General features: G+C 38.0%; 1 protein-coding gene across 2 annotated transcripts; it reads left to right on the top strand.

Moving 5' to 3' along the window:
* Nucleotides 1–4,761: 4,761 nt before the first annotated feature.
* LOC104437346 (putative inactive cadmium/zinc-transporting ATPase HMA3) lies at nt 4,762–10,551 on the top strand. 2 transcript variants are annotated; one of them, XM_010050286.3, is made up of 10 exons: nt 4,762–5,038; nt 5,138–5,395; nt 6,052–6,149; nt 6,781–7,036; nt 7,138–7,275; nt 7,643–7,970; nt 8,110–8,312; nt 8,457–8,644; nt 9,148–9,943; nt 10,031–10,551. In XM_010050286.3, exons 1-10 carry the CDS (start codon nt 4,858–4,860, stop codon nt 10,234–10,236), a joined length of 2,652 nt encoding a protein of 883 aa, XP_010048588.2. In that variant the 5' UTR covers nt 4,762–4,857; the 3' UTR covers nt 10,237–10,551. The 2 variants fall into 2 exon arrangements, with proteins under 2 accessions (XP_010048588.2, XP_010048587.2); XM_010050285.3 differs by having other exon boundaries at nt 9,148–10,551.
* Nucleotides 10,552–15,459: the final 4,908 nt, after the last annotated feature.

A 15,459-nucleotide genomic window follows, 5' to 3' on the forward strand; every position in this document is an offset into this window, starting at 1 on the left:
GTCAATTCATTTTGCTCAATCCTTACGTTTAAACGCAAAAGGCCGATTTCACTATACTTGGAATTGAAGAGTTCAAATTGAAGATATTGGTCCTACAAAAGTTGTCAATTAGCAGATAAGTTGTCAATATCATGGTTGTCAATTGACTAGACATCGATTTACAAGTTCATTATTGACTCCGAGACTAGTAATCGATTACTCATCAATTGTTTGCTGTTTTGGTCGACTTTTGTTTGTTGTTTTGATCTCTTCCATGGTTGTCAATCGACTAGATGTCGATTTACAAATTAATTATTGACTCCAAGACTAGTAATCGATTACCTAGCAATTGATGGCTGTTCTCAGATGTCGATTGGCTAACTTGGCAAGTGAACAAATTTTAAGTTTAATTACTTTACATCTAGTCAAATGTTTTAGTCCTAGTTTTATCAGTCTTAAAGTGTGTTGTAGGTTTTAAGAGTCAAAGTTCAAGTTCCCATGTATTTTAAATGTGTTTTCTAGTTCTTATTGTGTTTTCTATTTCCAATGTCTTTATTAGTTGGGTAGTTCCCATGTCTTTAGTTGGACTTCTTTCGTTCGCATGTCTTCTATAAAAAGAGACGAGTTGTCAAGTGTAATGCAAAGAAATTTGATGAACATATAGAATTCCCCTGTGGATTTCTATCCGATTCTTTATCTAACGTTGCTTGTAGCGAATCAAACAATTATTTAACATTAATCGGTGAAACAATCCTTTACATCGTGAAGGTGAGCTATCAATATTCTGCTTCTTTAGCCTTGGCGGGTAGCTTGTATTTTTTAAGCTTTCGTAGTGAACCTTCCTTATCCAATCCTTTTCAACACACCCATTTATACACTTAACAAATCCCTATTTCTGGAATCACTAGTCCCTCGCATGCATCAAGCAGAACCAAAAGTCTATTAAGGTATGTGTTTGCTTTCATTGAAGGAAAAATAAGGCAATTTCAAAGAACGTTGTGAAGCAATGAAGACCATACTGATCAGTATTCAGTATGTACAATAATTAACTTAACGTATTGATAAAAGCAAAGAAGATCAACAATCAACATTTAGGATCAATACTAGTCTTAGACCCGAGTACACAAAAAGACTTACAAGAAGATGCATGAGCATCTCGCTAGTACACAAAAAAAGACCGCTTATCAATACATCAACACACCTTTTGCAGCATTTTTTATTTTTTGTTTCATCTGTATTTTTATTAAGACATACCTATCGCGACCCGATCTCGCCACCCTCGAAAAGTCCAAGGTGGGAAAGGTCGGGTTTAAGGGTATTTTGATCCCTCACGAGATCGCGAGCTCTCCCAAGCTCGTACCCCGCGTGACAACGGGTTTGTTATGTAGTCTAATTGTTTAACAACCTAAGAATATACAGAGTCGCCACTAGCCTCATTCTTTGGGGGTCAGCTAGAAAACCCAATCGAGGGTCGGAAGAGTTCCCTCGATTCCTACGCAACCAGATATCTAGGTTCGGGGACTTTAATACTTTTATTAGCGCTCTTACTTTTATTAACCCTCTTTCGGTAGCTAAACAGTATGTTGTGTTTTTCCTAATATGTCCATGCATTTCTTTTACATTTTTGAAATCATCAGTTCTATACTAAGTGACCATGCGTGGTGAATTACTTTTATTCTATTCTATTCTTTAAAAAAAAAAAAGGAAAAACAATCAAAGAAAATGAAATTGCAAGACATGAAGTAAACAATCAAGAAAAGCAGTAAACCTAATCATGCAATCCTAAAGAATATAAAAGAGGAAACAATCGGGAAAGAAAGGAAACCCGCAACTCGTCGGGTTTTATATAATGCATGGAACCCGAGACATATGTCAGGAAAACAAATAGTATATGACAATGGTCGGAATGGACATCGACCTCCACCATCTTCACGCTTTACCCATGTTCAGGATCTTATTCTAAATCTAGTCCAAGAAACTAATAACTAGGTACATACAAATGAGAGAAACAAACATGCATATCAAAACAACCAAAAACAAGACATCTTTTGTATTCAGAAATGGTGACTAAAGTCATGAAGTCCCTCAATCAAATTCTAAGTGATATCCCAAGGTTCATTATTATTATGGGTCGCACCTAAATCATTCATCTAACGATCATGAAGCATACAACATGACAAGCATTCAAGCCATATGACATTGGTTCTCAATTAATCAAACAAATGAGTGAGCTGACAAAGGATCACTTACTAAACATATGCATCATTGAACATATTTATGCAACATGTATATTCATGAAGAACAATGCAGTCAATATGCAATTCATGTGATACCCAAAACTCGCAACTTCAGGAAATCATGTCAAGTCATAAAGATATCTCATTTGAAGACTAATAGCAACTAGTCACAGAAAAGACAGCATTTCTCTAATCAAATCAAATCCAAAAGATCTAAAAGAATCATATGTTGTAGCCAAGAATATGTCAAGAAAACTTTCTTGATCCATTGACCTCCAAATCTAAGCAAAAATTCAGAAGAAAATCAGAAAACAGCAAACGTGTTCAACAATCACAGCAACTAGTAGATTTCAAATCAAATTTCCAGCACAGTACACAAATTTTTTAGATGGATTTGAGCTAGTAAATGACTTCCATTTGAGCCCTTTAGTATATCAAATCGAAGTTTATCAAATGTAGATCGATTTTCCAGAACACGTCAACTCAAGATTTCGAAGTTTATGACCTCAAATTTGCCATAGCAAAAACTAAGTCTTGAAAACCTACGAATTTCCAGAGAATGCAAATGACCACAATCAACATATTGATCATCTATTATCCATTGCGGCATCTATAATCCATGATTTCAGCATGCAATCAGAATTGTAACAGAGCACACGAGACTGCAAATTGTGATTGTTTGATGACAAATTGCCATGAAATTGAGGCCATATATTCTCACAAGCACGTATGAGTTTACTTGATCAAAATAGCATCAAATGAAGAATCAATGGACATTAGTTCAGGGCCGCAACAGCTCAATAACAAAGATGTGAATGACGGAAAAAAAAAAAAAACACAAGTAATGAAAACAACTAAATGCATAGAGTCCATAGTTAATGATTGTGGTCTTGTCAACCACTGTCAGTGAGCTTCTATTTCAAGAGGCTAGCTCTCACTCAATCACCGACCACACCTCATACACAGCGATGATACATAGAGTAATATGGACAGGGAAAAATTAGATATAATAGAGAAATCTGAGCATATAAGCAATGATTCCAACACTGAACTCCGTTCGTATATAAGACTCAATTAAAACCTTAGAAATCAAGACACAATTTCCAACATGAGAATCATAAAGACAATTCAATAACAAATGAGCATCGTATTCTAACTCAGTCAGCCACAGTGAGATTTCATAAGTCAAGAATGACTTGAGTTGATGCATTATGACTTTCGGCTAAATGATCTAATAGAAACACACTCAGATCTGGTTCCAGCATTTCATCAAACATGTGATATGCATTTCCATCAAGGAGTTTATACAAGAATATGAACCGACGATTCACTTTTATTACCATCACAACAACATCAGAGCAAGCTTAAATCCTTAATAGAACCTCAATCGTGGCCAATTTTCACACAAACGGTGGCAACAATTCCCAGTCTCTGCTTCGTACATAAAACGCACAAGCACACCTGACTAAGGAACCAATTCTGGAACTAAGAATAGAGCAGCTCGAAACAAAAACCTAACCACGATCCCAATCTTCTAACTCCACGCCCGCAAAACCGTGACGCCAAAAAACAAACTAATCCGCTCTAATAGATCGACCTCAGTCTTTTCAAAGCAGAGAAATGCCGAGACCAAAAATCTAATACCGAGGACAACGCACCGAAACCTCAAGAACTCAAAAATGTCACCACACCAGGAAGCTTCCGTGACGCCATGGAATCAAGAAAAATTCGGAAAGAGAGCGAGTTTTACCTCCTTCCGGTTCCCTAACAAACCAGCGCCTCCATTTCGGAGGTCGATTTAGCAGCGGCGGAAGAGAACTTGCGTCAGCACACCGGACGAAGAGAAACGAAAAACCGAAGGCAATCTGCAATCCCGAAGCGAGGAACCGAGACAAGGAAATGATCAGAAACCGATGTCGCCGCCGCCGCCGTTGAGCCCCTCACCTCCGGCTCCTTCGCTGGCGGTTACTCTGTTTTCTAGGGTTTTTAGGAAAGTGCAGAGGAGGAGGTCGAGATTCCGAGAGCAAGAGTTCGTTCGGCCGTTTAGCCGAGAGAGCGGGAACCCAGGAGAGAAAAAAAAAAATGTAAAGAGAGAGCCCTTTCCTCCGTTAAATGGCCCCCCTTTATATATTTTTTTTCAGCGTTTTTCCCCTTTTTCTTTATGTTTTCTCTCTTTTTCTTTTCTTTTTTAATGTTTTCATTCTTTTTTATTCATTTTTTTGCTCTTTATTTTTTTTATTTTTCTTGCAAAATGAACGTTTGAATATTTAAACGTCGATAAAAATTTCGGATGTCAACAATGCCCTAAGTGCTAAAGATGACAACTTAACAAGAACATTGCTCGCGTAAAAGCCTCCTAACTCCTGAGAAAGAAGGCCCATTGAATTCCAATCCACCTGTTCTAAAAAAAAAAAAATTCCAATCCACCAAATCTCACGTAACAAATAAATAATTATTCATAGCCCAACCTTGCTAATAGGGACAGGCATATATTTTAAAAAGCTTAAGAAGAAGAAGATGATACCTTCCACGCCAGAAACCTAAACATTCATATATTTTAGTCACCCATGTACACACAACCCTCTGCTCCAACTTTCTTTCCGCATCTTTCTTGTCGAGAGAGATCGAGAGAGAGAGAGAGATGCCATCCAGTACAGAAAAAACGTACTTGGAAGTGTTGGGTCTTTGCTGTGCCTCGGAAGTTCCATTGGTCGAGAAGATCTTGAGGGCATTTGACGGAGTCAACGACATATCGGTCATCATCCCGACAAAAACTGTCATCGTCCTCCATGATCCTCTAATCGTTTCTCAGTCCAAACTCGGTATGAATATGGTCAATCGCAGTTGGTTTTGCTGAGCGTTTGTCCTGGAATTGCAGTTTAGGTGTTGTATTTGATGGTTTCATGTACTTAATATGGCAGTTGAGGCTCTAAATAGGGTGAGGTTGGAAGCCAGCATTAGACATCGGGGCGAGATTGATTCAGCGACGAAATGGCCATCGCCGGCACTGATCATTTGTGGGTTGTTGTTCGGTTTATCGTTTCTTAAGTATGTTTATCACCCACTGAAATGGCTGGCTCTGGCTGCTGTTGTGGTTGGCCTTCCGCCGATTGGGTTGAGGAGCTTGGCGTCCATCAAGAATCTAACTCTGAATATCAATGTTCTTGTTCTGATTTCAGGTGATAACCTTTTTCAAATGATTAATTGTTCTTCGCCAGATGGTATGCGAGTTCATGTCAATCTTTTATTAGAGGTCAAACTTTTTAGGAAATAAAGATTGCTGTAAAGGACCAAAGTAAACAATCTAAAGGTTGTATCGCATAGTGTGGGCTTAGGATGCGATGTCGCCAAACTAACCCAGCATTCTTGACGTCAAAACATGGGCATTAACCATCAGGCAATGTGAAATGAACAAGAAAAATTGATGGTTTGGCTCGTTAGTAAGATGCAATGTACGTTAGGTACACTCCAAATGACCCGTCTATTGCTGTGACTTAAATGGACATACCATGTAAGTAATGCAGTGGAAAAGTGTTCTCGCTTCATAGGATTAGATTTAGGCATGAACAAGTCACCCCTCATGAATATGGCATTGCTTTTGACCAGACAGGGAGCTCGACTTAGCCTAGTATTGGACAACTAGGCTCAGATATCACCTACCCACAGCACAGAAAGAAAAGGTTTTGGACAGGCTGTCAAATAACAAGAATCAGTGGGGTTGATTTCTCACTTAATGAAATAGTCATTGATCTGACATCTGTATATATGTGAAAAGTAGATCATCTTGTGAAATTGATTAAAGTTTTGTAATCTTGTTGCAATGCTGTATTTGCAGTGATAGGAACACTTGCCTTGCAAGATTACTGGGAAGCTGCTTCCATAGTCTTCCTGTTTTCCATTGCTCAGTGGCTCGAGTTAATGGCTAGTCACAAGGTTTGATATTCAACTCTCTGTTCAGTAACAAAATAGGAAAGAATGCATGGTTTTCCCACCAATCTTTCTTCCTGCTAAAAATATGTACAAGTTGCTCTTTATCTATCCTTCTTCATTAGCTCCCAAATGAATTCAAATCTTTTTATTTGAACCGGGAGGCTATTGAAAGTACTAGATATTGACAGAGTTAAGATTGATCTAGAAACAGCGCCCTCTAAATCCATGCATTTGCATCATATTTCAAAAGGTCTGTGGTAATTAGGTGGTTAGTTACCTAAAAGAAAAGAAAAAGAACTTGGTTGGGCAGTCTGATAGAACTATGGATTTAAATCTTTCAAATCAGTACGTTTTGGCTGAAGACAGTAAGACATTTGACGTTACCCCATAGTCTTAAACGAGTCATACAAAAAGACGTTACTTGAAAGCATATTGCCCAATGAAATTTGAAAAATGAAATCGTACACTGTATTATGCTTTCACCATGCAAGATCAGACCAAAAGATAGCCTGGAAGCGCACCATTCCCTGCTTGCAACAGCTTATTTCCTCTTTATCTCTCACAATCGGGATAGATACATGATTCTGATGATTTGGTAAATCTTGGCCGGTGATTTGATCTTTTCTGTGAGAAGGCTATGGCAACCATGTCATCTTTGGCAAGCATGACTCCAGAAAAAGCTGTTATAGCCGAGACTGGAGAGTCTGTTGATGTTAATGAAGTGCGAATGAACACAGTACTTTCAGTTAAGGCTGGTGAAGCCATACCGATTGATGGAATTGTTGTGGATGGGAAATGTGACGTGGATGAGAAAATGTTGACAGGGGAATCATATCCTGTAGCCAAAGATATAGGTTCGACTGTTTGGGCTGGCTCTATCAACTTAAACGGTTAGAGTTCATAAATGTCATCTCTTGCTTTCCTCTTTCGGCAACAGAGCATGTGCCCACTATTGAGTCATCTTTCCATTGTATCTCACTTTTCTTTGCAGGCTACATTAGCATGAGAACCACGGCTTTGGCTAAAGAATGTGTGGTGGCCCGAATGGCTAAATTAGTCGAGGATGCTCATAAGAAGAAGTCTCATACACAAGGCCTCATAGATAACTGTGCAAAATACTATATTCCAGGCAAGCAAGTACCCGATTATGCAGGACACCTACATATGTTTTATAAATATGTCCACATTTTAATGGAGAGTAATGAAAATATAATACCAGATGCTAATTCTGTAGGAGAACTGCTGAGTGATATTCCACGTTATGGATATTTTTTAAGTGAATGACCTGAAATTTGAAGCACAGTGATGATTGTTGTCAGTTTAAATATTTAGTTGCTTTCACTTTCAAGACGACTGAGTTGGTTAGAATCCATAGTAACCAAGGGCTTTATAGATTTCAAAGTGATTTTTGGGCGTGCACAGTTGTATTGATTGATAACAAGATAGTATTCATCTCCAAAGCATTTCATGAGCTTGACGACTATCATTTTCTGTAGGAGTTGCTTTGGTGTCGGCTTGTATTGCTGTGGTTCCTGCTGCACTGAAGCTTCAGAATGAAGACCACTGGTTTCACTTGGCAATAGTTGTTCTGGTCGGCTCATGTCCTTGTGCACTCATCCTCTCTACACCCATCACATTCTTCTGTGCACTTTCAAGGGCTGCAAAAGACGGGCTTTTGTTTAAAGGAGGTGAGTACCTTGAAATTCTGGCAAAGGTTAAAACCGTGGCTTTCGACAAAACTGGGACAGTGACAAGAGGAGAGTTTGTGGTGACCAACTTCCAATCAATTTGCAAGGACATCGACCTTAACACTTTGCTCTACTGGTAATCTGACTCATTCATCCCTTATTCAACTCAATCAAGAGCTATCCAACAATTCTAATCTTTGGCTCATGTTTGAGATTGGAATTGAAAGTATCAGGCATCACAATGTAAAATCTGAAAGCAATTTTGCAATGTGAAGGGTATCGAGCATCGAGAGTAAATCAAGCCATCCAATGTCAGCTGCAATAATTGATTATGCCCATTCTCTCTCTATTGAGGCAAAGCCTGAAGATGTGGAGGATTTTCAAAATTTTCCTGGGGAAGGAATTTATGGTCGAATCAACAGTAAGGGCATTTTTATTGGGAACCGGAGAATCGGTCTAAGGGCTGGCTATGAAACAGGTTGGTTTATCTGTTACAGAAATATAGCGAATTTCGTATAACTAGGGTCAAGCAAATAATTAATTATCTGCAATATTCTTGTTCCTTATTTTTCTTCCATATTTCTCATTAACCACTCATCCAATTTACTGGAGTGCATCACAGAGAGCAGCATTGAAACAGACACAAATGGGTTCATATACACTGGACAAAGGCTGGTGGGCAAGTTCAGTCTCTCAGATGCTTGTAGAACAGGATCGATGGAGGCAATTGATGATATTAAATCACTAGGCATCAAAACTGCCATGCTCACAGGTGATAGCCAAGCTGCAGCCAGGTCCGCACAGTCTCAGGTGCTCTTTTGTCATCTTCTTCTTGCTACATTATTCCTGAATCATAGAAATGATCTTCCACATGAGCTAATCCTTAATCTGAGACTGATATTTTATTAATAAGAACCATCACAGTTTTGAGCTCCAGTGGATCTTTTTGGTCCAAAACAACTTGGAACATGACTTGCAGAGAAAGACCAAAACTTAGCAAGTTCAACCATCTTCTCTTCATTTTGTCCCCTAAAGAAAATGGAGCACTGATAAAAGAAACTGAGTCCTAACAAAGAAATGCAACTTTCTATGCTAAAATCAAATGATAAATTTTGGCCATATGGGTAGGCATTTGAACTTGAAGTTTCAGCATAGCAAGACCTACAGAGGTTCCTTTACTTTCTACCAGCGAAACTGCCTCCTATTGAGCATGTCCAAATGTATCTTGGTTTACATTTCTTCTCTGGATATACTTCATACTATTGTGCCACTATTATGAAGAGTGTACTATAAAACTGAAAATCTGTTTGCAGCTCGACTATGCCCTAGACCTTGTTTATGCAGAACTCTTGCCAGAAAACAAGGCAAGGATCATAGAAGACTTCAAGAAAGGTGGACCAACTGCAATGATTGGTGACGGAGTAAATGATGCTCCTGCATTAGCCACAGCTGATGTAGGCATCTCAATGGGGATTTCTGGTTCAGCCCTTGCAATGGAGACAGGCCACGTGATTCTCATGTCAAACAACATTGGAAAGATCCCAGAAGCTATTAAACTCGCCAGGAGGACCTTCAGGAAGCTCGTCGAGAACGTACTTATTTCTATATCTCTGAAGGGCGTGATCCTTGGATTAGCCTTTGCTGGGTACCCATTGGTTTGGGCTGCAGTTCTTACAGATGTGGGCACGTGTTTGATCGTGATTCTCAACAGCATGCAACTTCTAAACGCAACGTCAAACCAAGAAAAGAAGTTCTCAAGATCCAAGTATGGTACCTTCTCGCCAAACTCGTGCAAGAAGAATGAAGTTGGTTGCGCTGTCCAAAGGAGGAACACTAATAATAAACAATGCAGCAGCTGCTGCTCTATCACTGCAAATCAAGACTCGACCTTGTCATTAAATGCATTGAGTGATGTTAATTCTGAAACGAAATTTAGCTTGTGGAAAGGAGATTGTTTAATTAACCTTGAAGGGTTTACTTGCAAGCCAACGACACAGCCTGCAGGAAACCTGTCTTCATTTGGAGAGATTGATTCTATTACAGACCAACCGAAAAACTTCCACAGCTCAAGTGACAACTGCCCATCAGTTTGTTTCGTTAAATCAGTTGGTAAGTGCCAGTCATCCTGCTGTTTGCCTGTCAAATACATAGAGAGAAGGTCACAATGTTCTTCTCACTGTTGTCCTTCAAGTCCAGATATTCACGAGGATGAAAGGAAGCTGAATTTAGGAAGTGACGCATCATGGTTGTTCAGCAATGCACCAGATTCTGGTGATGCTGAATCCATGGCTCAAAGAGTACCCAGTAATTTCGATGAAGAAGAAATCATCAAGCACTGCAAGCAAGTCAGAACGAAATGCTGTGTTGAGGCTGAAGCAATCGAAATCACTCCGGGAAGATGAGCGCTAGCGGGTGCTGCAAGCAATCAGGCAAGAAATGTTCCTGCAGACTTGAGCAGCATGATGGAGGCAGTGGAAGCAGCACGTCAGGAATAGTAATAGAATAGACCCTTTAAATCTTTCAGTCAAAAGTAAAATTCTCTTGGATGCTAACATCAGTTTGGTTTGGTCAAGCTGGTTTCATAAACTAGCTCTCTTTCCTTTGCCTCTTATATGAAGCTTAACCATCTACACTATAGATATCTAGTGTCCTAAACAGAATTGAAAGAATCTTGCTGCGACACATCCATATATAAATTTTGTCGTACTTAGCTTCAATTGCCGTCAGTTTAGTGATCTTTGCTAGAATTTGTTAAGTAGAGATGAACAAGATCGAGCTTTTCTCTCTCCCTCACTCTCTTCCCAAATGCTTCTCTCAAGCTTTTGGCACAACGGCGATCTCCTATCTGACCAACCGAAACAACACTCCAGATCGAGGGCCAACTGCCCATCTGTTAGAGCTGTTAAATCAGTTAGCAAGTGTGATCCATCCTTCTGTTTATCTGTCTGATGTCCTCCGAGTCTGAAGATCAAGAGGATGAAGGGAAGCAGTATCTAAGAAGTGAGACATCATGGTTCAGCATGCACCGGATGCCGTAGCTCAAAGCATACCCGCTAAATTCAACGAAGAGGAAATCATCGAGCACCGCAAGCAAGTCGGAACAAAATGCCGTGTCAAGGCTGAAGCGATCGAAAGTACTCAGGGGAAGATCAGCACTAACAAGTGCTGGAAGTGTTCAGGCAAGAAATGCTCCTGTAGACTCGAGCGAATTCTCGAGAATCGAGATTCATCTCTAGCTTAATCAAACTTTGGAGCTCAAGGTTTTGTGTTGTGCTCATACAGACTGACTTCAATGTAATTCTGTCGCGGATCACTTGCCTTTAATTAGTTTGGAAAATACACTACTCTGGTATGCAAAAAATGATCCATGACCATATGACTGGAAAAACAAAATATAAAATTGTATCTCTCGGAAGAAATGTCCACTCTCTTTTCAAATTCATATCTCTAAAAGGTTGATCTATCTACGTGGCTATTTAGGTTACTATAACAATATCAAAAGAAAAATACAGGGGCACAGTCGTGGAGATTCAATTACTTGGAGATCTATAAAACACTCTACAAGCCTCGTAAGCCAGTTAAATCTAGACATATGACTTGTACAGGTCCTTTAGACTTTTTCTTTGGACATTTACATGACATCTTAGGCTTGCCTCGTGTCAATCTCTTCGTTTTAGGCTTTAGTATGGTATTTCATGGCATCTGCAATCTACCACATAAATTTTAAAAAGTTAATATCATTAAAATTTCCAAACTGACATATTTGTAACAAATTTATTCCAAACTAATTTTTGACTACCAAAATCCCAAACTAATATACTTATGATAAATTTATTTTAAACTAAACTTTTGAACACCAAAAACCTAAAACTAGTACATTTATGAGAAATTTACTCTCCGTTAGTTTCCATTAAATAGATTAATATCATAAAAAACCATAAACTAGTACATATGTGATAAACAGGAGGTAAATCCTCAAAATAATATACATCCGTCAACTATCACGTATCATCAAACTCATCAATTTGACGGTAAAATTTAATGAATAATATACCAATTTTGGGATTTTTTGGTAGTCAAAAGATTAGTTTGTGATAAATTTGTTACACATGTATTAATTTGAGGTTTTTCATGGTGTTAATCCAAAATTAAAAAGAAAGTACCCAATTTGTTTCAATTGATACCAAGTTCGATTCAACCAAAACGAAAAAGTACAATTAGATTAGAGTCGACGTTGATTAAATTGCCTACATTTGATTAAAGGAGGCCCAACAAAAGACATGCCGCATGGCCCATAAACAGATTTTCTACTTTGAGAAGTATTATAATTTCTACCCTAGAGAAGGGTTATATTATCTAGTGTATTGAATTACCATGTCAAAACACAGTACTTGAAAATTTAGGGAATTAATTTGGGATTTTTATGACGTTCCTAAGCATTCGAGTGAATATTTATATTACAATCTTTTTAACCCGGTCTCTTTCACAAATGAAGTGCCAAGAAAAACTTTGGAAGATTTATCATCATCATGTAAGTTAATGTCAAGCCTTGGTCTAAAAATTTTAAGAAAGGGTAATTGCAGAGGCGAAAATCGGCAATTGCATCCCCATACTGTCTTTTTTCACCAATGTAATATTATAAAGACATATATACCAAATCGGTCCTTGTGTTAAAAGTGTTTGAAAATGCTGTCATGATTGTTAAATGCCACTACAGGACCTTATGTGGCACTCCACGTGCCATTAAATGAAACTAAACGCATAAAACAAAACAATTTCTTTTCAAAATTTAGGAAATAGAAATTTGATGAAAATAACAAAATATAAAATATAAACAGAGGAGGAAAGTAGCAGCGGCGGTGCTGCCTCTGCCGGCGAGGGGTCAGCGTACTTTGCCAAGCTCCAACAAGCCGGCACATGTACCACCGCCACCTTTGTTGTTGAACCAGGCCAAAGAGTGAGGGACGGTGCGTGTGGTGAGTGAGCAAGTGAGGGCCGTGGCCCTCGTCAGCCTCGCATATTGCCAATGAGGTCCACGATGACCTTGCCCCAACCGCGGAGTTGTCGCCCTCCCCTCAAATCTAGGCAAGGGCAGCATCCTTGGATCAACCAACAAGTTGGAGGACGCAAAGCTGAAAAAAATAAAGGAGGGTGCAATCGAGTTAGAAATTCATAGGCCTTACCAACACCATTCTTGCAATTGCGCTTGCATGTCGCAAGAAACCCACACGAGAAGAGCAACCGCAGGCGCATCATCCACATCACCAACGAGAACAAAGAAATAGAAATCCCCAAATACCCGATTGTCATCCCTCCATGAAAATCCAAAACCCACATTGCAGCTCCACGCAGCAACAACAGAAATGAAACCTTCTTGTTCGCCGTACTCTGCTTTTCTCGTTAGTAATTTCAACGGGAGAACTAACATGACGAGAAAATAAATAGTTTAGGGCCACATTAACAAAAAATAATAATAATAATACAAGGATGCCATCAAACAAATTGAAACAGCACAGGGAGGATCGGTGCCTTTATTGTTGGGATTTTTCCCAACATGCATAAGTAAAATTAAGTAAAAAATGATTCACAATGGAAACAAAAACCCATGCATGTATCTCAAAATCATTATTCGTGCATTTTAATAAGAAGCATGTAGAAACGAAGAGGGATAATTCCATTACCTAGTGCCGTGCCCAAAATAATTTGATTTTGATGTTCTTCAGTTCCCAACCAAAAATATTTGATCTCCTCGTAGCGTGTTCAAAATAATCTGATTTTGATGTTCTTCAGTTCCCAACCAAAAATATTTGATCTCCTCGTAGCGTGTTCAAAATAATCTGATTTTGATGTTATTCAATTCCAACCCCACATATGTCGAATCTTTAGTTCAGACACCATCAATCATGCCACGAATAGTAGAGAGAAATTTGAGAGAGTTCACTACTTCAATTGTGTTAGCAATTGTTCTTGTGTGTGACTCATTTGATTGATCTCAATCATCACTAATTATCAGTCTCACATCCAATTTATTTAAATAAATTTGGCCATTAACTTTGAAATCATTTCAAAGCATTGATTCGGCCATTAACTCTAAAACTGTTTCAGAGCATTAATTCAACAATTGAGCATGAACCCATTTCAGAGTCTAAATTTGGATATTGATTCTGAAACTATTTCAAAGCATTAATTCAAGCATTAATTATGTAACCATTACTGAATATTATTTTGGGCATTAGTTTTAAAACCATTACAAAGAATTAATTTGGCTATTAAGTCTGAAACTATTCTAAATCATTAATTTGACCCTTGATTCTGAAACCATTTCAGAATATTAACCTACCCATTGATTCTGAAACTATTTCAAATCATTAATCTGACTATAAAATCTGAACCCGTTTTAGATGTTGATTTGGCAATTAATTTTGAACCCGTTTTAGGTTATTAATATGACATTGATTCTAAACTTGTTTCAAAATATCAACCTTCAACCCATTAATTTTGAACCCGTTTTAGGTTATTAATATGGCCATTGATTCTAAACTTGTTTCGGAATATCAATCTTCAACCCAACTCAATTTGATTGTATTGCAAACATATTTGCAATATTGTCTCTCCCGTTCAAACATCATTTTAAATTGGCTATGGTGTGTAACATCTCTAAGTTCATCATTGAGTTGGCATTAGGATTTGTACTCCCAAGAAAATTGATTGTCTCTATCAATCTCCAGGTTCTACAAACCATGAGTGACATAGCAATAAACCATGGTTACCCAAATTATGTGAATGTTTTAAGAACATAATGAACTTGTTAGTTTGGCTATTATGTAATTCAATCATTGTCTTATTATATCTTGATCAAACAAAGGCCATGGAATTGTTTATCAAGCTACCAATTTGATTACATGCACAAACCTAATTGACATGTATTTCTACAAGACATGAACCATTCATTCTCGGTTACAATTCTAATCCAGGATTTTAATATAATGTCACAATTAGATCACATAGAACATCATTATTATAGATTTCTTATTGTGCACACGTGCTTTCGTATATGAACGAACTATGACCATCAAGTATAAAGACGGTTCAAGGAGACATCATTATGTGTACTTGTGAACCATAACCATCCAATATAAAAGTCAATGATGTGCCTCAGATTTAAGGATTATTTACACAAAATCAAAGCTTGAACAATTTAGTCATTGACCTTGCTAAAAGATTCAATATTGCTAATCGTTTTGTGCATGCCATGTTTAGTGAACTTGTTCGATACAAGCGCATGTGCTTTAGCTCGGATATCATCATACCCAATGACTTATGACTCATCTTTCCTTTGGGTATTCAATACTCAATGGTGAAGCTTGAGAACATATTGTCTCAATAGGATCATCAATATTTTTCCAATAATCTATCAACCAAGACCAATTTAAAGACTTAGTACTGTAAACCTGTCACACATATTCCTAACATCTTAAGAATATATTTAGTCACAATTGATTCTATGGAATCATTCATATAAATGGGACAATGAATGGATACATCTTTGCCATCAAGCAATTGATACAATTGAAAGTATAATGAAATCATTAACATGTAATTATTATATAGTTGCTTTAGGGCAT

The sequence above is a fragment of the Eucalyptus grandis genome, chromosome 3, assembly GCF_016545825.1.
Source record: "Eucalyptus grandis isolate ANBG69807.140 chromosome 3, ASM1654582v1, whole genome shotgun sequence".
Classification (NCBI taxonomy): domain Eukaryota; kingdom Viridiplantae; phylum Streptophyta; class Magnoliopsida; order Myrtales; family Myrtaceae; genus Eucalyptus; species Eucalyptus grandis.